The 20,436-nt window shown below is 39.7% G+C and overlaps 1 protein-coding gene across 1 annotated transcript; it reads left to right on the plus strand.

Annotated features, from left to right (window-relative positions):
* The first annotated feature begins 1,710 nt into the window (after positions 1 to 1,710).
* On the plus strand, positions 1,711 to 20,104 carry LOC145204136 (nuclear receptor subfamily 1 group D member 1-like). The gene is made up of 10 exons (XM_080076574.1): positions 1,711 to 1,882; positions 3,437 to 3,531; positions 5,347 to 5,491; positions 6,922 to 6,991; positions 7,335 to 8,436; positions 8,767 to 8,850; positions 14,027 to 14,167; positions 14,718 to 14,817; positions 16,625 to 16,738; positions 18,733 to 20,104. The coding sequence occupies exons 1-10, from the start codon at positions 1,771 to 1,773 to the stop codon at positions 19,014 to 19,016; spliced, it is 2,247 nt and encodes a 748-aa protein (XP_079932700.1). The 5' UTR covers positions 1,711 to 1,770; the 3' UTR covers positions 19,017 to 20,104.
* Positions 20,105 to 20,436: the final 332 nt, after the last annotated feature.

Genomic DNA, 20,436 nt, shown 5'->3' on the forward strand with positions numbered 1-20,436 from the left:
TGCGGCTCCCAACTACTTATTTTGCGGCTCGCACCAGACCTCAAAAAACCACCAAACATTGATATTTTAGCTTATTTAAGTAATAATCTTTAGTGATTTTCTCAAGGTTTCGTTTTTTTGCGGCTCCCTACACACTTAAAAAACTACCATTTGGCCCCAACAATAAAAAAGTTTGAGAACCACTGCTTTAGGGTGTATAAAAGTTAAATGTTGTTGGGTGTAAAAAAATAGGGCTTTAAAGAGACTTGTGGCAAATTTTACCCTCAAAATCTGCATTGGGATAACGACATTTCGGGGACCTGTGGTTTATCATTATTACAAGCGATTTCGCCTATGCAGAGGGTAGCAGACTTTGTGCTAAGGGACACGGGATGTAGCAAATGATTTGACCTACATAAACCGAAAACCTGGAACTCTGCACTCGTATAAATACCAACAAAACTAAATTTGTTCGTCAAATTAAAACTTTACATCTAAAAATATTAAAGCTTCACTACTTCCAAATTTGTAGTTGCATTTAAATGCACAAAACAATAAAAACTCTATGGGGAGAAGCTTATACCTAACGGCTTTTTTCAGTATCCAGTATACAGGATTGCCTTATGTCGCTTGTAGACTAGGGCGGTTTTATTCTATCCTGACGATCGTTCAGGAACGAGAATTGCAGCGGAATTAGGGAAGTATCGATAGCTTCGTGTCTGTGTATGATTCATAGACGGAGGTGGCGTATATAGGTTACATACAGTCTGGGCATTTACGCTGCATAGGCATTCTGCGCTTAGGTGAACGAGAAGATGTATAAAATACAATATTGGATTGAACTATGTGTCGTGCGTTGGTTTATAGCCAAAAAACGTGTATATAGTTTTTAGCGAATTAGTTTGGGTGCTTGGCAATTGTTTCGATGTGTGTTTGAAATTTTGGCATCCAAAACTTTTTTGCGCGAACGTTTTGTACTGTTGTAATGTAGCCTTGTGTCAGATAATGTTGTGTTCTGTACCTAAAAAAAAGTTGACGGCTGAATATACAAACAAAATGCTGTTTAAATTTTTACTTCAAAAGTTGAAAAGTACAAACTTGCATTTTGCTATTGTTGCAAAGCATGTTAGTGTTTCTGCTACCTCTGATGGCTCAAAACCTTTTTTGTTCCCTTTCCGCTTGACGCCGGTTCGATGAAAGAGGGAAAAATTGTCTAGTGGCTGTCATGCAGCGTTTAGTCGTTCAATTTAGCCACATCGGCAAATCGGAAACAATGTTGCATTATGTCGCCACACTGTGTATTTGTCTAGTCTAGCAGCTGGGAAAGTAGTAGAGATAAAGTCGTTTTAAAACATGTATCTATGTGCTGAAGCAGACTGATGGCACCGCTACAACTTTTGGCAAAGAAAACCACATTTACATAAGTTAAATAGTAGAACACGATAAAGTGCCGCATATAACCACGTGGGTTTAGACCCGGACGCATGTTATACACTGGTTAGGTTCATTTAAATCTATTAAAGCGTTCTTTTAAAGTGACAATGTTTTTGTTTCTCGATAAAAATTCAAATTTGTACAGATGAGTTTCGATAAAAGATAATTACCCGGTTTAACAGTGTTTTACTAAAGTTTATCAAGCTGCAGCCAAAAAATGTATGTTTGCGGTAAAAATATTGTTAAAAAGTAAGGTACAACATAAAATTAGACTTAATGCATACATGTTTATTGACTTTTCTGTGCTTTACTCGTAGATGTATAAGGTTATCCTGGTATACTTAAAATCGTTACACAATGGATTCTCAACTTGACTTAAGCCAGCGCAGTATTCTCGAACGTGACCTTGTCGAAATGATGACGTCATCGAAGGTTAACAACAAGCCACTTCAAAAGAAGAAATCAACAGGTACGGTCACAAATAGTGTCCTACTTTACATTGGACAGGCATCTAGTAGTTTCTAGATATGCCGTTCGTGGGTTGTTTTTGCAGAACGTTCTTTGAGAACATTTTTCATTTGAAATTGCAGTTCGCTTCCTCTTAGGGCCGGAATGATAAAACGCGTCAATTAGATTCGATTCCCCATTGTACGATGCATTCTTACTCGCGCAAATGGTGTCAGTGAAAATCTATAGACCTGGCCTTTAGATTGGTGTAACAAATTAGGTCCGAAGTCGTGTTGTTTCGGTTTCAATGTCAGTTTCTAAATGGTATGACCCCTATACGAACGTTCGCGCACATTTGTGAAAATAAGGTGTATACAAATGGACTTGATTTGAAACCCGGTTGTTTGGTCTTGAGGATTTGCCGTTGGGGTGTGTCAAGTAAGTTCAAAGCAAGAGTTACCAGCTTGTGCGTGCGTCGAAGTATTGTAGTGCGCAGTGGCACTTCTCGTCTCACTTCCGTGGTCTGGTGGCAACGCATGCTACCGTGCTTCCAGCTAATGCAGCGACAAACGCGCAACGACGAGTACGTGACAACTGGTAGTGTCTATCCGTCGATCCCAACAGTCTCCTCGACTTTGTTCGTTACTCAGCGCAGATGGGTACGTTTTGGCTTTACGGCATAAGAGTCCATCACCGCAAGGCCACGTTTTCTATTTAATCGACTCGGCCAGCCACAACACACCAGTGTTTGGGCAATTACAGACGATTTAGAGCGTTTGATCAACTAACAACAGCACCTGGACGCGCAATCATTAAATATAAATGCGTGCTGCAACCACTTGTGGCGCGCTGGCAATTTGCCGCAAATAACAACGCACAGTATCCGGCTTTGCTCACATTGTTGCCTGACTTGTCTGACCGCTGCCTATCTCCAAAGCTCACGATCCCAACTATTAATTGGCCCGACAAACCGCCCCAAGTGGCCTCAACCGGCCTCTCCTAAGCAATCACGCGCCCACTGCAATACACACAACGGTTGACGAAACGACCCACCTTGGATTGTGGCATGCAAGCTTATGACTCATTGACCGTTAGACTTTTAATCGACACTTGCTATTTTACAAAGTTATACTGTAATTATACTGTGAATAAATTAATGACAGTTGATTACTACAATTTCATTCACGAGTCACTATTCTTTTGCACTTTATTTACGCTTCGTTAAGAATCGGCATTTAAGTTATTTTCAGCGACCCTGTTAAAACCTTACAAGATGGGTTTGTTAATTGGTTAGTCCCTTGACATTAATCACGGAATACAAACCTACTCTGCAAGTCCGCTTGGTACATTGTCACATCTGCTTTTGAATACTAATCATCGAAGATGAAACAGACTATAGGACATGTATCAACAAATTTTTAGCTCTTCCAGCAGTTTTTATTATAATATGCCAACCTTTCGATGTCCCATACGAGACACCTTCATCAGGGTGATGACATAAAATTAAAAACTAGGACATGTAGCCTACTTGGTTCATTTTTTGTGGCAAATTTACCATTTTTGCTTACTTTTTTAGCCTTGTCTTTGGATTATCTGGATATGCAATGCAAGGTGTGCGGGGATAAAGCTTCGGGGGTTCATTACGGAGTTTACTCGTGCGAAGGTTGCAAGGTAAGCCAAGGAAACATATATTTCATCATAGCAAGCGACGTGTACCCCTTCAAACTTTATCAGGCAGCTTTTACTAAACTGCCATTCAAAATATGCAGTATATCATCACGTTGTTTCGTCACATATTTGTATATTTGTCTGACACGTGAAAGTTATTCTCCAAGAAAACTAAATATCCCGCAATACTCAACAGTGAAAATTCAGAGATCTACGATCATTTATACCAAGGGATCCAAAACCATTTTTCGCGCGTGCAGCGACAAAATTCGATTATATAACTGTATGCTGTGTGTCTGTTAAGTTACGAAAGACCGCTAACCGTATGGCAAAGGCACAACGACAGAAGTGTTGTGAAGTCATTTCCATACGTTTTAGGCGCATTGTCTTTTTTCTAAGAACTTGCGAACAATCGCTGCGCGACATGCGCATGACTTAATATCCTAAAACTACAAATTAAAACATGGCCTTCACCTAAGAATGTGAAAAAAACATTAATCCGCAGAAGGTAGATTCCCAAACACTTCCAGGTTGTATTCATCACCCTATAAAAGAGATGTTCCGCCTATCTTTACTTCCTATCAGCGTGTGATACCGTATTTAGTCGATAATCAGGTTTTTCCCGCATCTCGAAACATCGGTAGCCAGTTATAAATCATTACACGGAATGTCATTAACCGAATTAGGTGAAGTCCCCACTAAAGTGCAATGTTCCCATATTGCCGCATTGTAGTGATTTTTACGCGTTGGTAAAACGTTGCGGCCCAACGGTTGCCCTTTCAAGAAGAGATTTCCATGTTTTTCGTGTTTCCCCGCTTAGAAAGACTAAGTATATGCCGAAATTTATTCCAGTTTAACTATAATGAAAATATACTTCAAAATCTTCAAACAATAAAGCCGAGTTCAGCGCTTTTTAATTTGCTCCGAATGGGGTACGAGGTGTTTTTTAGGGACAGGGGTCTATACTAGGACCTCACAAGTGACACATAGCAATGAACAGCAGCAAAAGAACATTTGGGAAGATTTTATAGTGTTAAGTGAGACATCGTCTTTTTTGACCACCTTTTTTCCTTCGTACTGCACAGAACTGTACATTAGTATTGAGTGAGCAGCAGGCCACGGATTATTAAAAATTAAGAACCACTGATCTAGTTCCTATCCCAACACAGACGTCAAATGCTATGCATTCTTTAGACGCAAATGCTTTAAACCTATATAGTCAAAGCGCTATTATGCAAGGGGTTGCTCGATTGTCAAACGACACAATTGCTTGTTTTAAAGATGGTTGTAGCTTCTCCTCGGCCGTTTAGTTCACTCTGTTCCAGGAACAATAACTGAACGATAAATGTAGAGCAAATGGGGGATGTTTATTTCACCACATGTACTAGACTGCTTCACAATGGTGTCTGCAGTATTGTCTACACATTGTCTTAAAGCCGTGGCGCATATTATCATTCAGTGCACAGGTCCTAAAATTAAATGCTCTCAATTTGTTATTGCAATGATGGCGAGGCCAACTTTAATTAACACAGTTTCATGCGCTGTGGCAAGCAAAAAACGGCCTTCGTCTAATTCGTCGTTAAGATTAATGCGTCAGTTAACTGCATTGATTCCATAAGTTGAAATAATACAGGCCACATCAAACAAACAGTCGAAAAACTCTATTAAATATTCCTTCTAATGTGTATAGTTTAGTTAATGGGTGAGTTAACTGTGCAAGGGCCACAAACGCTTGTCTTATACTTGTTCAGTAATTTAGACCCCCACAACAGCTGGCTTGTAAAACTCCTTCAAATTTACAAAAAAACTCTTTTCTAGGGATTCTTTCGAAGGACTATCCAACAAAAGATCAAATACCGTTCATGCGTTCTTGACGGTGCTTGCAGTATCACAAGGGACAACCGAAACCGATGTCAAACCTGCAGGTTTATGAAATGCATCTATGTTGGAATGTCTAAGGATGGTAAGTAGCAGTAATTAACTGTAAAACCGCCAACTTTAAACTCTCGTGTTCGTCGATGCTGGAATTTAAGACGCTGGTTTTGCGCTTTTATGTTTTTTAGGCGTTATAACGCGTTATATCGTATATACGATGACAAATGTTATAATTTGTTGTTTTATGGCGAAATAACTGAGTCTTAAATTAAAAGGGTAACAGATTTAACACGGAAATTAAAAAAAATTGATCGTTAATATGAAAGGTAGAAATCGTTAATTCAGCACATAGCAAACAATATTCATTTTTGAAAAAAAAATCAAAAGAGACTGTAGGATAAAAAAAACTGGTCTGCAAGGATCAAAAAAATTAAAATAGTGCAACATTTTCAGCGGTGTGTCGACTACATACGCAGGTGGTTCGTACTGATTGAAATCTCGATATTAAACCGCCAGAACCGCGCCTGTCGCCATTTTTAACCGTTATCTTACGACTAGAGCGCACGACTTAAAACCGTAAACACGCGGTACTTTGCAAATCGTCCTCAGACCGTGACTGTGTCACACACACGTTCTCTGGGTGAAAAGAGTCCACATTCCAATGCGGTTTCTTGACTTTGCATCGTTGAGCATGCTTGGGGGTATAGGCGGGGACATTTTTTTCTTTTGGCAATAGCGTCCAAGCGAGGTGTTTTCCGCAAACTGGGAATTGTATGTATATTTGGATATCTCACTAATGTTTTTTTTAACTACAACAAAGAAACTGAAAAAAATTCAAAACTCGTTTTTTGTCCAGCAAACGTTTCATAAACTTTCATAAAAAGAGAATTTCAATTTTATGCTCGATGTACTTATCGGTCATACAACGGGGTTTAAAGTTGCTTGGTTCATTCGGACGACATTGTCCTACAAAGCAAAGAAGAGCAAACGAACTCGAAAAACTCCCCGAATTGATAATAGCGACTGTACAGAGGTAGTTTCCAGAAGTATATCGGATATCAAGCATAGGAGCCCGAAAACTTGAAGCCTAAATTCGCCTGCCGTGAACGTGATTGATTTACTACAGAGACCATTAATCTTAAAGCCATGCCTGCTAACAATAACACAATGTGCGCCCTTTGCCTTGTGTTATCAATACTGTTTCGTACGGAACAAACGCATATCTTGCCAGACAGCTTGTATGAAGGCGAACCAATTCTGTTACAGACGTTGAGACGTTTACAAAATCCAAGCTCTCTTAACGTTTTATTTACAAGCTTTGTTTCAAGTCTGTATCCAGTGCTGTAATGTTTCGTACTGCATCAAAAACGCAACTGCAAAACCTGAATACATTACATAGGATCTACACCCATGATTTCGACAACGTTTATATATTTGCAATAGAATGCAATAAAAAAGCCAAAACCAATAAGGACTGTGCTTAGCTAATTTAGTAATATGTGTTTTTGTATGTTTTAGCTGTCAAATATGGCCGAATCCCGAAAAAGGTAAAGGCACGATTGATTGCTGAACGACTTGCTGCAAAACGGTAAGTTGCTTTTAAAGCACACACCATTAAGGTTTAATATCTATTTTGTATCATATTTAGGCAAAAATATATGTGACCTAAGTGAAATGTACTTTTATGTTTGTTCTAAAAATTGCAACATTGCATAAAAACGCTTTTCTAAACGAATAAGAAATGAATGATGCCGTTTTTTTATTCGACATATTGATATCAATGCTAAGTTTTTTGGAATTGTGACAAAAAGACAGACCTTAATATGGCACCTAAAGTTGTGTGTTTTCTGGTTGGCGAAACAGTTTTTATGGGTTAGTTCGTTATAGGTTGCAATGTAAATTTTTAAATCTAACACCATTTTACCTCCCAGACTCGAAGAGGAAAGCCGTAACCGAGGCAACACATCTCCTGACAACCAGAGCACAGAGCATCTGGAACGCGCTCTAGCCAGCGTGGTGAGCCCCAGCGCTAAGGAACGCCAACCCACGGCTCCCTGGGCCATTCGAGAACGGCCACCGTCTCCCCCTAACCATTCCCTGCTCTACAAGTCCCTCCATGCGCCATGCAAGTGCTCAGAGCCTTGCTCAATGCCCAGAAAACAACCGCCAGAGCTTATTCCAATGCATTGCCTGTTTCGCTCTGAATCGGGAGGGAAGAATTTCAACGACGGCCAGAAACTTAACAAACACGACAACCGCGCTTTTGTGTCTGAAAATTACGTCGATATGACGTCGTACAGAAGGCGTAGTGCATCACCAGTTTTATATGACGAAGCTAAGAGGTTCAAGGTGGCACCAAGAGAACACCGTTCATCTTCTGATTCAATAAGCACAGCGTTTGAAGATCGTTGCCACCAGGAACAGCCGCCGGCTTTGCTGCTTCGATCCGCCGCAACAAGCCTGTTGCCAGCCCGAGCCCGCACACAACGCGCAAGAGAGTCTGGCGAGAGATTAGCCAGAGGCGCCTACCCGCAACCGCAGCAGCAAAGCCCGGATGCTCCCGTCGGAATGCGCGTGAATGTGATAAGGCACTCCAACTCGCAAAGCGGGCACCCGAGCGACGATCTCTCACCGAAAGAACACTTCGCGAAGCCTAGCGCTCAAAATACACACCCCATGTTTAGGTATCCCCCGAACGGGTTCGTCTTTCCACAGGAAGGGGGTGTTTTCTACAAGTTCCCTTGGATGCCTGTGACCAGCGGCGCCGGTGAAATGCACCCCCAAATGCCCCTTCTTTACCCCATCATGCGCCCCCTTACATCGGTTCCCACTAGCGTTATGGCTTCCCCAGTGTTTGTAACATCACCGGTCGGTGCGCAAAAAGAAGAGCCTCACTCGCCTTCCGTTACACCACGTCATCGCCCTGTTTCGTCGTCGTCACCTGACAGCGGCTGCCCCGAGGCTAACGAAGCCGACATAGAACATCTTCCAGCGTCCGATTCGACGACCTCGTCTGCTCTCACAACTATCCAGGTAATTGCGGGCGTGGTTTTCGGTGCCCGTTCACCAACGGCCGACGTTTGAGTGTTTCTTAACCAGTTAAGCTGCTGCGTGGTTCCACGAACCGGACGATAAGCGGATTTTTGGTGCCTTTTTGCACACCGGTCTTGTTTTGAAAATTTGCTGCCAAGTTTTAAGCCTGCTTGAGCACAAAAATGTCATTTTGTAGTGCCGTCTGGCTTTTGCAGGACGCATATTTTTAATCCGGCTGCGCCTATAAATAATTACAACTCCGGTTCAATTTTAAAGGCTTGTTTTTTTCTGCGCGTAACTTATTTTTAACTTTTGTTTATTTTTTTCAAGATGGCTACCACCCTTTTCGAAGCCCACAAGAACACCTGTGACGTAAGCAAGTTTGCAATCGTCTTGACGTCACAAGACGTAAAGGTACGTCATAGCGTTCCTGTAAACGTACATGTTCAATATTGCGTTCTTAAAATTTGCGCACCAAAGTCGTGTAACGAGAAATATGAGTCAATTGTAGCGTTTCTTTTGCCCTAATCGGCTCATTTTCCAACTGCGTTGTTTTATTTCTGGTTACTAGCACACCATGTCATGTACAATGTAAAAATTTGCGTATCACTGTTTAGAGCCAAACCGCGCACTTCACAAGAATGTAATTCCGTTCCAAAAAGCGCCAATGAAAAGGATTCTTATCTACTTAATTAAACGTCTACATCTAAAGTTTAAACGATATATTTTGGAAGCTTGGGTCATTGTCGCTTGAGGAAAGTAAAAAATATTGCCAGTTGCTAGACATAATTTTGGAAAGCACAATTTGGCATAATTTGTGCGTGTGCTAAATTCTACCCAAATTTTATCAGACTTGTCATAAGATCACTTAAAATAAAACAACAAGGACATGTTGATTGTCAGACATTTTGTCGTCTACCCTTACCCCATATCGTGAAAGATTCGGTTGTCAGCATGCCACCACACTCTTGCCAACTCGTCGCAAAGTCGAGACACCCTTCTTAGAATTAAACTGCGTAGTTGGCCTAGCGAAATTGGGCGACTAATGAGCAACCGTTGCTGTATCACGACAATTGCCATTCCCCGTGCATTTATCGTGTAAGGTTCGGCTTATCAGCATTAATGTCCTGTTTGTTAGTTAAACTAGTGGCTTAACCTCCCGAAAAGTTATTGGTAAATGTTTGTTCAAATATCGCAAGTCAAAGTCCTTGTCAACCGATTGGGAAACGTGTAGTGACCGTAAGTAACCTTTTGCATTAGGAAACCCAAAAAAGGTCGAATAATTTTTTGGCCTTCTTATATCCAAACCGTTAACAAGTCCTACAAAGCATTTTAAATGAAGGTAAATTTTCGTGGCTAAAAAGGTTTAACGCGTTCTATTACTATTTTTGGTATTTGACAGCATCCCAAAAATTGTTTTAACCTCCAAAATTGGAAATCGAAAGATTTGATGACAAACAAGTCTTTACGGAATTTTGCAAAATCAGCTATTTATGCCGACAGAAAATTGCCCATTATAATATATTAGATGGAACCCCTGTTTTATGCCTATCCAGCCAATTGTTACGCTCTGCTTTGAATCTTTTGTAAATAATAGTAAAGATGGATGTTTTCTTCAGGTTTTTGTGTCATTACCAAACGCCGCAGCCAAACAAAAGCCAAATTATTTCTACGTTGCTCGGTCCTAACCCCGACTGTAGCAAGGCCTATCACAGAACAACACATTCCAGGAACAATAGTTCAGCGGCCAAAGACGGCGGTTTCACGATAGATCGTGTTTAAGGGTTGTAATTTCAGAAGCGGGTGTAAGATGGCAGCGTCGCGTTGAGGCACAAAGGTTGTCATGGCATAAGAGTTTGTTGTGTCTCCTGTCAGAGGGATAAATACGGTTGTAGAATTCGCTCGTATTGCCGGACTGAAAAGAACGATCGACTAGCACTTATTTTCGTGTCGTGCAATTAACCTGAAAGGCGTACATAAAATTGGGTAGTGCAAGTGTTTTACTTTTTTGATTTAAATCATTGTAATAAACGACATCGCGCATAACTGTACAAAGCCAAAATTGTAAATTTGAAAAGCTATTGGTTACCATTTCAAATAAGAGATACTTCTCTTCAAAATTAATTTTAAAAGTAGTTAATATTATGATTCATATACAATATTTAAAATAGTGGCAAATAGAGAGATACTTTCTTGTAAAAATATATACTTTCATGTACAAAATTTTTAAGTAGTTACATTTATCATTAAAGCCCCAATACAGAATGCTTAAAATATTACCAAGTATAAATCAAATGCGAGTTTTAGCAGTGCAAATAAGGTCAGTGTCGGCTTGCATCTGTTTGTCCTACTTGTCAACTCAGTTAACACGCGAATATCCAGCGAGGGCGGAAAGGTATTTGGTACACACACCAGAAGCAACAACAAAACACCTTCTGACCTGCGTTCACTCTATGTGGGCCACTGCCGGTTGCGTTATAGTTTGTTTGCAGGCATTTTAGTTCGTCCACCGGAACTGTTAAAGGGCCCATTGGCCTGCTGTGCCCGTTGCAAGCCCTATTTAGAACTGGGTAGTGTTTTTGTTTTGCTTTTAAGCAGTTAATAAGGTTAAGGTTCGGATGTGAAAATGTCTACTGGCCTATATGTGGCAAAGACGTCGTTTTGTAAAAATATGCTTCCTGTCTGTTAAACTGACCGAAAACGCAATAATACTGTTTTGTAAACACAATGCATTAAATATTAAACATAACATAATTAGTGATGTAGTACAACTATTTTTTGCTGACTAAATAAATTCTTGCCATTAAGTAATGTAGATTTATTGATTGCTTCGCCAGGATATGTTTTAGTATCACTGACACAACGGCACTAATTTAAAGGTTTTTGTGCATTGACTGCATCACATATTTTTGTAAACCATCATAACATGTTAGGACGTCCGTCAGTTGCCAAAAAATGACAGTTGATATAACGCTTAATTGTTGCGCAACGTAATGTACATGAAAAACAGCCTCAGAAACCCTTGCTGGTATACCCACCAAGTCGTTTTTATCGAACATAAACTTCACTTTTTTTATCCTACCCTACCACCAACAGAACGTTGCAATCATACACATTTATTTATTTTTCTTGGGGAGAAATTAAATGACATAAATTGTCACACTGAAGAATTGTTTTGGCCTTGAAAAACTGCAGCGTTTGCAAAAGTTTTTCTGTAATGAATTGTGCATGATATATGTAACATTTAACCAACATGCTCTAACTTTACCATTGCACAATATTAAAAATTGAAACCCTTAAAAATGTTGGCAGTATTAAACAAAACTATAGGACATTTGTAGCGCCTAATGTGGATTTAAATATTCTATAAAACGTACTTTTTATGGTCATTAGAAAAAGTCACTAGGGCGTTTACTAACCCGCTAGGTGAAGTCGCACTGAAATGAACCCAAGTTGATGTAGGACGCCATTACTGCGATAGCATCAAGTTATTTTTGCCGCAGGAAACGCTGCAAGTAAGAGAGAGAAAGGATTGCGTCTGTACCAAGTTTAAACCCAGCTAACCCAGTCTTTAATGTTCAGCATTATATACGATGCTGTCTCTTATGCTGTAGGTAAAAAGGCAATTTCTGTCGTTGTTCGTTCGTTATGATGTTACTTATTAATAGCTTGAGCTGATTTTAACTTAAATGAACCAGCAGTTCCGTATAGCTTCAACGGACGTCATTGCACGAATGGCCACATATAGGATAGAGATGAAGTTAAAAAATAGTTTAACCCAGACTTGAACTCAGTGCTTGTATAAAACACATTTTTAAACCGCTGATTGTCACAAAAAACTTGTCAACAAACGCTTGGAACACTGCATTTTGCAAAGTCCTTCTCTTGTGGCGTGCTGCATGCATGTAAAGTTAACTAAAGGCCTTGACTTCGTACGTGAACTTTCAGCATTTTTTAATTTCCTGTCGAAAAACGACAGACGGCGGTTCAAATTTCGGGATGTCACTTTAATTAATACGAAATTTGTCAGCAGTGTTTCTCCCTGCAACGGAACTGCTGCCGCTGGGGCCAAATGCAAACAGTACGAACAGCGCAGACATTCGGGGTGGGGCTTATTAAAAACAAACAATGCAAAATACAGCGTAGGGACGGGAAACGGGTACGACCGATGCTCTACTGCTGCATCCGCTTATGAACGCAGGCATCGCAACCACGCTAAGCCTTGATGGATGGTGCTAGTACCACCAGAAGTCATACACAATGCCACAGCCAGCACCGGGGTCCTGGCGCCGGTTTAGCAGCATATGTTGCTCCCACCATCAGTTCCCAGTACTGAACTTGCTTTTTTGCTGGTGACAATTGCACTTCAATTGTTTTCCTCGTTCCTTTGTTATGAACACTCCGAAATGCAGAGACAAATTGAGATGTTTTAAACCACTGATTAGACCAAAAAAGCTGTTTCATTGTGAAAAAGCACAAAAAAAGAATTTTTTGTTTAAGAATAAATAGGGCTAATAGAAAATTAGCTTAATGTTATGAGGTGGCAAATATGACTTCATTAAAACACATTAAAATATTTTACAATAGCATGCTAAGGTGATCATGAGTTAAAAAAATCCCCGTCTAGCATAATATAAATTCAGCCGTGGACGTGAACCAACTCTTTCGCTTTAGAATTCGCTCTTTTTCTCTTCTTTTATAACGTCACTATTGCTTTGGGGGCACATGAACTCAAATAATCCCCTCGCTCAGCCAATCACATTTTGTCACGGTCTAGCGAGACCTAGCGGGGAAACGCCTTCATTTCTTGGAACTAGGAATTTCTGCGAAAGCCTTGTGTAACAGCCATGATGCGAAAAACTATGTTTGGTTTTGTTTGTTGTAGTTTTGTCCTGCAAAGGGTGTAAACAAGTTAACGTTTTTGTGTTGTTTGTTAAGTCTTCAAAGTTGCATCTAGTACACCTATAATGACTTGTAACCTAATTATAGAGCACTATGAATTTATTTTTAATATACAACTATTAACACCTTTTTAAAATGCAATCGTTAGTTAACGTGTGTAACAGCGTGTTGTAAAATAGACCAATAATCGATTGGTTAGCTGTAAGAACCTGTTTGACTTTCAGCAGAACAGGATATTGTGGTGTTAGAGCTAATCTGTCATATCGACACAGGTCAATCATGATGACTCGAGGTCATGTATGGTCATTGTGTAAATATACCACATACCTATACGTACGCATGAATCCAATAATCAAAAACCATTTAGGTTAACCGCCAGTGTAATAAAATATTCCCCTTGTTTTGCACGTTTTCCTTCTTTTTTACTGTTTAATGCACTTTTTGTCCCGTTTTTGGACAAGAAAAAGTAGTTGCAATTTCTTTAAAATTGCACACCATTTAGATCTTTATCTAACATTGTGTAATGTAAATTTTGACCATAATTGGACTGTAGGTTAACTTATGGGCCTCAAAAACGTCAAATTTGTTTTCTAATCCCCAACTGTTGTTAGCTCAACGGTTGTTCACACATTATGGATTGTTTGCCAACAGTCACTATATTTGCTCTAACTTCGGATTTTCTTTCCAGGGCGCTTCTAATTGGTCAAGAGTGGGGGCGCGGTTTGAGGCTGCTGTACGTGAAGTGGTCGAGTTTGCCCGAAAAATACCCGGTTTTGAGAGCCTAAAGCAGGAGGATCAAATCGCACTGCTAAAGTCTGGCACCTTTGAGGTGAGCCTAAACTGTTTTATGACCCCAGTGGTGGGTTTCATATTTCTTGTCATCCGGTTCTCTCACAAAAGCTATATTTTTCAGCCGGTTCTGTTACAAAAAGTCCATTGACTGTAACTAGTAAATGCTAACCGGTTCGCTGGTCTCTTAAAATTTAGTGAGACGGTTCTATAGCACCGGTGCGAACCGGCTGAATCCCACCACTGTATGAGCCCCAAAACACTGCTTTAACGCAAAGTATTTGTGTAGTCAATATCAGAATTTGTCTATCTCTTACTGAAATACCTTAACTTTATATGGTACTGTTTTGTGGTGAACAATTAATGCTTTAAAACGACCTCAGAATAGTTTTGTTTTAGCCTTACATTAGGTACATATAGGTTATAGATACGCATTAGAGAACACTGAAAAAGAAAGATTTTAAACTGTGTATGTTTTGGTCTCTTATACCAAATTGAAACTAAACCGTTTTTACGGAAAACAACAACAACAACATTTTTTGCTATGAGTTTGTACAGAGAGATGTTAACTGACTGAATGTTTTTATCAGGTGCTGTTGGTTCGTCTCGTCACGCAGTTCGACGTTACATCCGGGACACTCTTGGTCGATGACGTCACACGCCGTACACGCGGTCAACTGCAAAGCGAAGGTAAGACGTCATAATGTTTATGTTTTTGTTTAAAAATTAAAAAAAATACAGCAGCCTATACGTAGCTATTTATGATAAATATGCAGAGTTGCCATACCGTCCTTTTTTCTAAAATTTGTCCTTATTTTTGACTTGAGTCCTTCTTTTGTCTTATTTTCAACAATTACAAGTCAAATTTCTGCTATAAGTAAAAGTAAACCTAGACCTGAGCTGTTGTGAGATGTACGAAGTTTTTTTTACGAACACGGAGTTGCTGCAACAGATTGTTTCCGGCCAAAATATTGCATAGCCTATAATATGTTATGGCTTGTATAAATACAAAGATTTGTTCAAAAACATTCGTTTCGTATAAAATAACTTTTCGGTTGTCCTTATTTTTGGTGTCAAGTCGATGGCAACCCTGTAAATATGAAACAAATGCTTGGCGCTGAGAACTTATTGCAAAACACCGCAGTAACAGATGGACCCAAAATAGTGCTTACATCACAAATTCTTTATTTTTGGTGTAAAATAACGTTCCATCGTGATAGGACTTCATGCCAAGACACATATATTCTAATAGCGCATGTTGATGAAAATAAATTTCCGGAACCGTTGGCAAAGTTTCAACTAATGTTTTCAAATCTTAATTAAACAATTACGCCGATCGTCGATCCCACTTCCTTTACCTATTCATTTGCATGGGCGATTATTTTGGTCTGGTCGACATTAATTAGCCTCCTGCTGAACTGCATAGTACAAACAATTCAATGACTTTCGGATATTAAATATACCGTAAATGGAAGAACGTTACCGAAAAGCGTTCTCCATACCAGGGTATTGTGCATCAAAAACATGATCTGAAAATGATAGCGACAAATTTTAATTGATAAAGGGTAGTCTAACATGTTTCAAAGCGACTTAAGCATGTCCTTATTATGGGTCCCCTTCTATCGAAATATTCGTTTCTGTCTAACGCTGGTTTGTCGAACGCGTTTGGTCAAGAAAGAATGCTTTAAATTTATTCAAATTTACACAGATGTTAGCTATCGTTTTAAACCTGATCCTCTTAAAGTTTGACCCCAAATGACTTAGCGGTTCACCCACAAGCCGCCAAAACGTAATTTTTTTAAAACGGCTTTACTGACTAAAGTACATGATCTAAGAGTTTCATGCTTTGTTGGTTGGTGCAATGTAAAGTATTCTAAATAATTTTCTAACTTTTTATTGGATTTACCCATTTTTACTCCTTTAAGCCCGAAATAATCGTCACCCCTTAAATCCCGAAATAATCTTTTTTGGTTTTAGGCCAGAAATACAAGCCCTAATGTGCTGAAATTTGAAACATGTGTTTGTAGTGGTTTACTCGTTTAGTATTAAATAATTTGCCTTAATCGGCCAAATAATGACTTTCACAGTCCATAGTTCGTGTACACTGTCAGTCAGACAGAAGTCCCAAGGGAGTCATTCACTGGTTTACGATTAAAACGGTTTTGTGCAGAGCGGGAGGGATCAGCTTGACGTCCGGACAGACGTTTTAAGAGACAGTCTTTTCGGTGATTAGAAATCAGCTGTTTTTTTTGTCCTTAAAAATCTAAAAATCACCGCAACATTTGTTTACTGTAAATCCGCACAACATGCGTGTGGGGACCCATTAGTTTTTGTTTACAAAAACAATCATATGTGTAGATCAAATGATGTGTATAGTAAATTGGTAAATATCGTATAGAATATATAAAATGGAAGTATATCAGAAAGCCACCCTTCTAGTTCTACTAGAAATAAACAAAAACAGAAAATATTTGAATATTTTTTTTTTTTTCTTCAGGTTTGTCAAACGATTTTGTGGATTCAGTGTTTGACTTGGCCGAGAAGTTTTCTTCCTTTAAGTTGACGGAGACGCAACTTGCTCTCTTTAGCGCCCTCATTCTGGCAGCACCAGGTATTCAGATTTTTTTCTTTTGAAAAAGTTTTGCACTACCTTCCATATGCAGTATCACATTGGTGTAGGCCTTTTCGTAAAATGAACACATATTGTTTTCGTCCGTTTTTTTCTGATATTTCTATGTATGTTTGGTTTGTTCGATCAAGATTTACAAGAAAAGAGTGGTTTCAATTTCTTTACATTTACACAATTTGTAGATGGGTATCCAAAGTTTGTCTCTGCAAAAGATGGCCTCAGTCCATCCACAGGCCCTACAAAAATAAACCAATGTGTTAGTTAGTTGAGTCAGTTCGTGCAAGCCACTGGTGCAAATGCAGGCCTTGAAATGTCCTTGGGCTACTGTACTATAACAAGTGTTCGACGGCGGTTTGGAAATTTGACTACAAACACTTAAACGTGTCACGTCCATTAACAAGCACGTTACCCAAGTTCCGCAATAAACGGAGTCCGTCATTAACTGCACCGAATTAACAAACAAAAATGCACCATGGTCATTTGTTTCCTTCGACATTCATTGCAAAGCTATGACCTTTCATATTGGCTCGGTCTGGGTTCGTGCCATTGCTAAGAGCACGGGAAATAAAAATCATGGCTCGACGTTGGTCTTTAGGTTCGTGACCCAAAACATGCACGACAAATGTCACGATTTCTCTACTGGCACGGGCCCTTATTAGTGGTCTTCAGCCTATCAAGCCTCTGTAAATACGAAATTTGGAGCGTACATTGATGGTGTACGAAGTGCCACAATCGCATTGTAACCTTTTTGGTCGTGAACGTGTTGGTTAAAAATACTGGTAAAAGTGCAAGTACTTCGGATGGATTCGCAGGAATCCGCATGCTCTTGAGTTCGTAGAATATCCGCTCTTCAGTTATGTAAGATTGGCACGTTTAAATATAGCTACAATCGAGGAATTTGTCACGTTGAGGCATTCTCGACATTGTAACAAAACTCCAAGACAAATTTGAGCGTTTAGAAAAAAATAATCAGTTTGTTAGGTTCCTTTTATGAACAATTATGGATTAGGCGTTTTTCGTCTTTTAAATACAAAAATGACACTATTGTTTGTCTGCAAATGTAATCATAACATACCTAGTTATAACTGTGCCAAATTTATTCATTAGTGACTTGAGTATATGCCGTTTTATAGCGGTTCAAATTGTACTGAAAACCCGCACATAGCATAAAAAAAACACCAAGCAGTTCAAACCGGTTAATGCTCATCAAGAGACCTCAATTAACTTTCGTCCGCGCGTAACCCACAAATAAAGAACAAACAAAAAGCGTACATCCACTCAGGAAAACGACGTGTTTTTCCAGCGATATTTGCCACATATTTGACCCAGCACAGCGGGTCAGGACGGTTTATTTTTCTTCCGATGTCTATCCAACAAGCTACCGGGTCGACCCGAACAGTGGGAAATGAGTCTCTGGCTCTAACTATGCGAGCGGATACCATCGTGTTTTGCACACGTGGTGTTAGTGCGGTCAGGGGGTCCAAAAGGTTCGTAGGCTCTTTAAATGCAACCACGACCCGTTATGGAATGAATTTACCAACCAACGCTGTTGTCATTACACGCGCCGACTTATGCACTTTGCTTATGTATAAGGCATGGCCTTATGCGTGGTTTTTACCTGTGCTCGAACCGTCGTTGTGTTTGATATTCCAGAAATATGCACATTTCGGTCTAATAGTCACGATGTTGCTGCCACGTTTAGGCGTACAACCAATTAGAATTATTTTTACTGCAGTATCAAATTGGTTAAGAGCAGTGGTTTCCAACTTTTTTCAACGAATTCCTCCCTTAACAATTCAAAGTATTTTCAGTCTTCCCTAATATACTACATAGTAACTGCTAAACCATGCAAAGATCATTTAAGATTTCTTCTTTTATCACTTCACTGGTCATATTCCCATAACATGTGTTCATATTTACAAACCACATGTGAAACTGTTCAATTTTTTCTAAATCAACCATCTCTGTTCTTGCAGATCGACGTCACTTGCAAGATTCGCCATCAGTGGAGCGTGTTCACGATCAGATCTTGAGCGCCCTCATATGGTCGATGTCAACCAAACCGCTAGACCGCACGGTGTCGCTGCCGAAACTGCTGACCAAGTTGGCTGATCTGCGCACACTAAACGCCCTTTATTCCCGTCAATGGATGTCTCTGAAGCCCGATGAGGGCTGGGGGCGTAGTAACGTGCCTGATGACGTCACAGAGCGCACGCGCAGTGACTCGATTTACAGCAAGGCGCAAATGCCACTGGCCTGAATAACCGGTTGTGCCAGGAGAATTAAAATGCAATTTTTTTTTCGGCTGTCCGGTGCTTTAAGCGCCTAATTATGATGAAGTGCGAAGGGTTCGAGCCAGAACTTTGGCAAATTCGAAGATCGGCTTTGCAGCGCTTTGCCTTGTTGATGCCTTTTAGGCTCAAAGCCACCATATATTGTCGCAACGTTTTATCGCCCAGCCGTTATTTACCATTGCGCACTCGCTATTAGCCAAAGAATGCAAATTTAACCTTTTACACGAAGGGACAAAATATTTAGCTTTTTTGAAAAATCTTAGTTTACTTGTATGCTCTTAAAAAGTGGTGACATTGTTCCACTAGTTTGCTGGTCACCATTTAGTAACAGAATTGTGCAAAAAAGGTGTTGTTACCCATTTAATATGTGTATCTGTTCTGCGGTTCCATGTGGCATTTTTCACTGTGCAAACGTCCACCTTTCCAAAAACACACAAAACGTTTAAGTTCCTACTTGGCCAGTGCACTTCCAGAATAGAATATTTTGCGTGCCCCCTGTTGTTTGTGTATACTTCGCGCAAATGTACATTTAAGTATACACGCGTTGCTTTTGACTTGGTCAACGTTTTTATGTTACATTTGTTTGCTATATCGCAATGTGGCCAAACTAGCGTATAACTTGCTGGTTTATCACATTAATATTACCTGACATTTTGCAATGTTAAACTGAATGAGTTTTACTATTTGTGAGGGGAGGGAGGGGTGTTTATTGTGGTCAAAATGGTTTAAAAGCTCTATTTTTGTGGCTATTTACACGTTTAAAGACATGCTTTTGGCAGAAACTCCTCCATATGAGCGTTCATACATGCGTTGTTTAAGCGATTTTATGGTTTATTGTGATGTCCAATGTGTAATAACGGAGAGTCGTTGGTATGTTTAATATTGTCGTTGTGATTTTGTCGCTCTTGTACGCTTGAGAATTCGACATGGTCGACGAAAACGCGTTTTGGCTTTCCTTATGCTACGGTTGCTTTAAGCGGCTTTTTTTGTTTTACGTATGTCGCCAACGTTGCTTGTACAGCGATCTGGGGGAATTACATAAGATTACGGAAAATTGTGTTGCCTGTTCTACTGATATGCAAATTAACGAGAAAAGTAGCCTATATGTTGCCAGGATGCCTTAAAAAACATAGGCATGTGTGAAGAAAAGTAGCAGCTAAAACCCGTTGCGACGGACAGTTTTTAAGAATTCTTTCTGCAGCTTCACATAACAAGTCAATGAAAGAGTTCCTTAAATACTTTGGCGTTTAAGGCACGTTTTGCATGTTAATTCTTGACCATAACTTTCGCACATGCGCACTAATTCCAGGAGAGTAGCTGGAAGATTCATTTTTTTGCCAGATGTAAAGAACCAACCAAGGTCATACAGTTTCGAAAGGTTTGATT

The sequence above is a fragment of the Phallusia mammillata genome, chromosome 8 (assembly GCF_965637545.1).
Source record: "Phallusia mammillata chromosome 8, kaPhaMamm4.hap1.1, whole genome shotgun sequence".
Lineage (NCBI taxonomy): Eukaryota > Metazoa > Chordata > Ascidiacea > Phlebobranchia > Ascidiidae > Phallusia > Phallusia mammillata.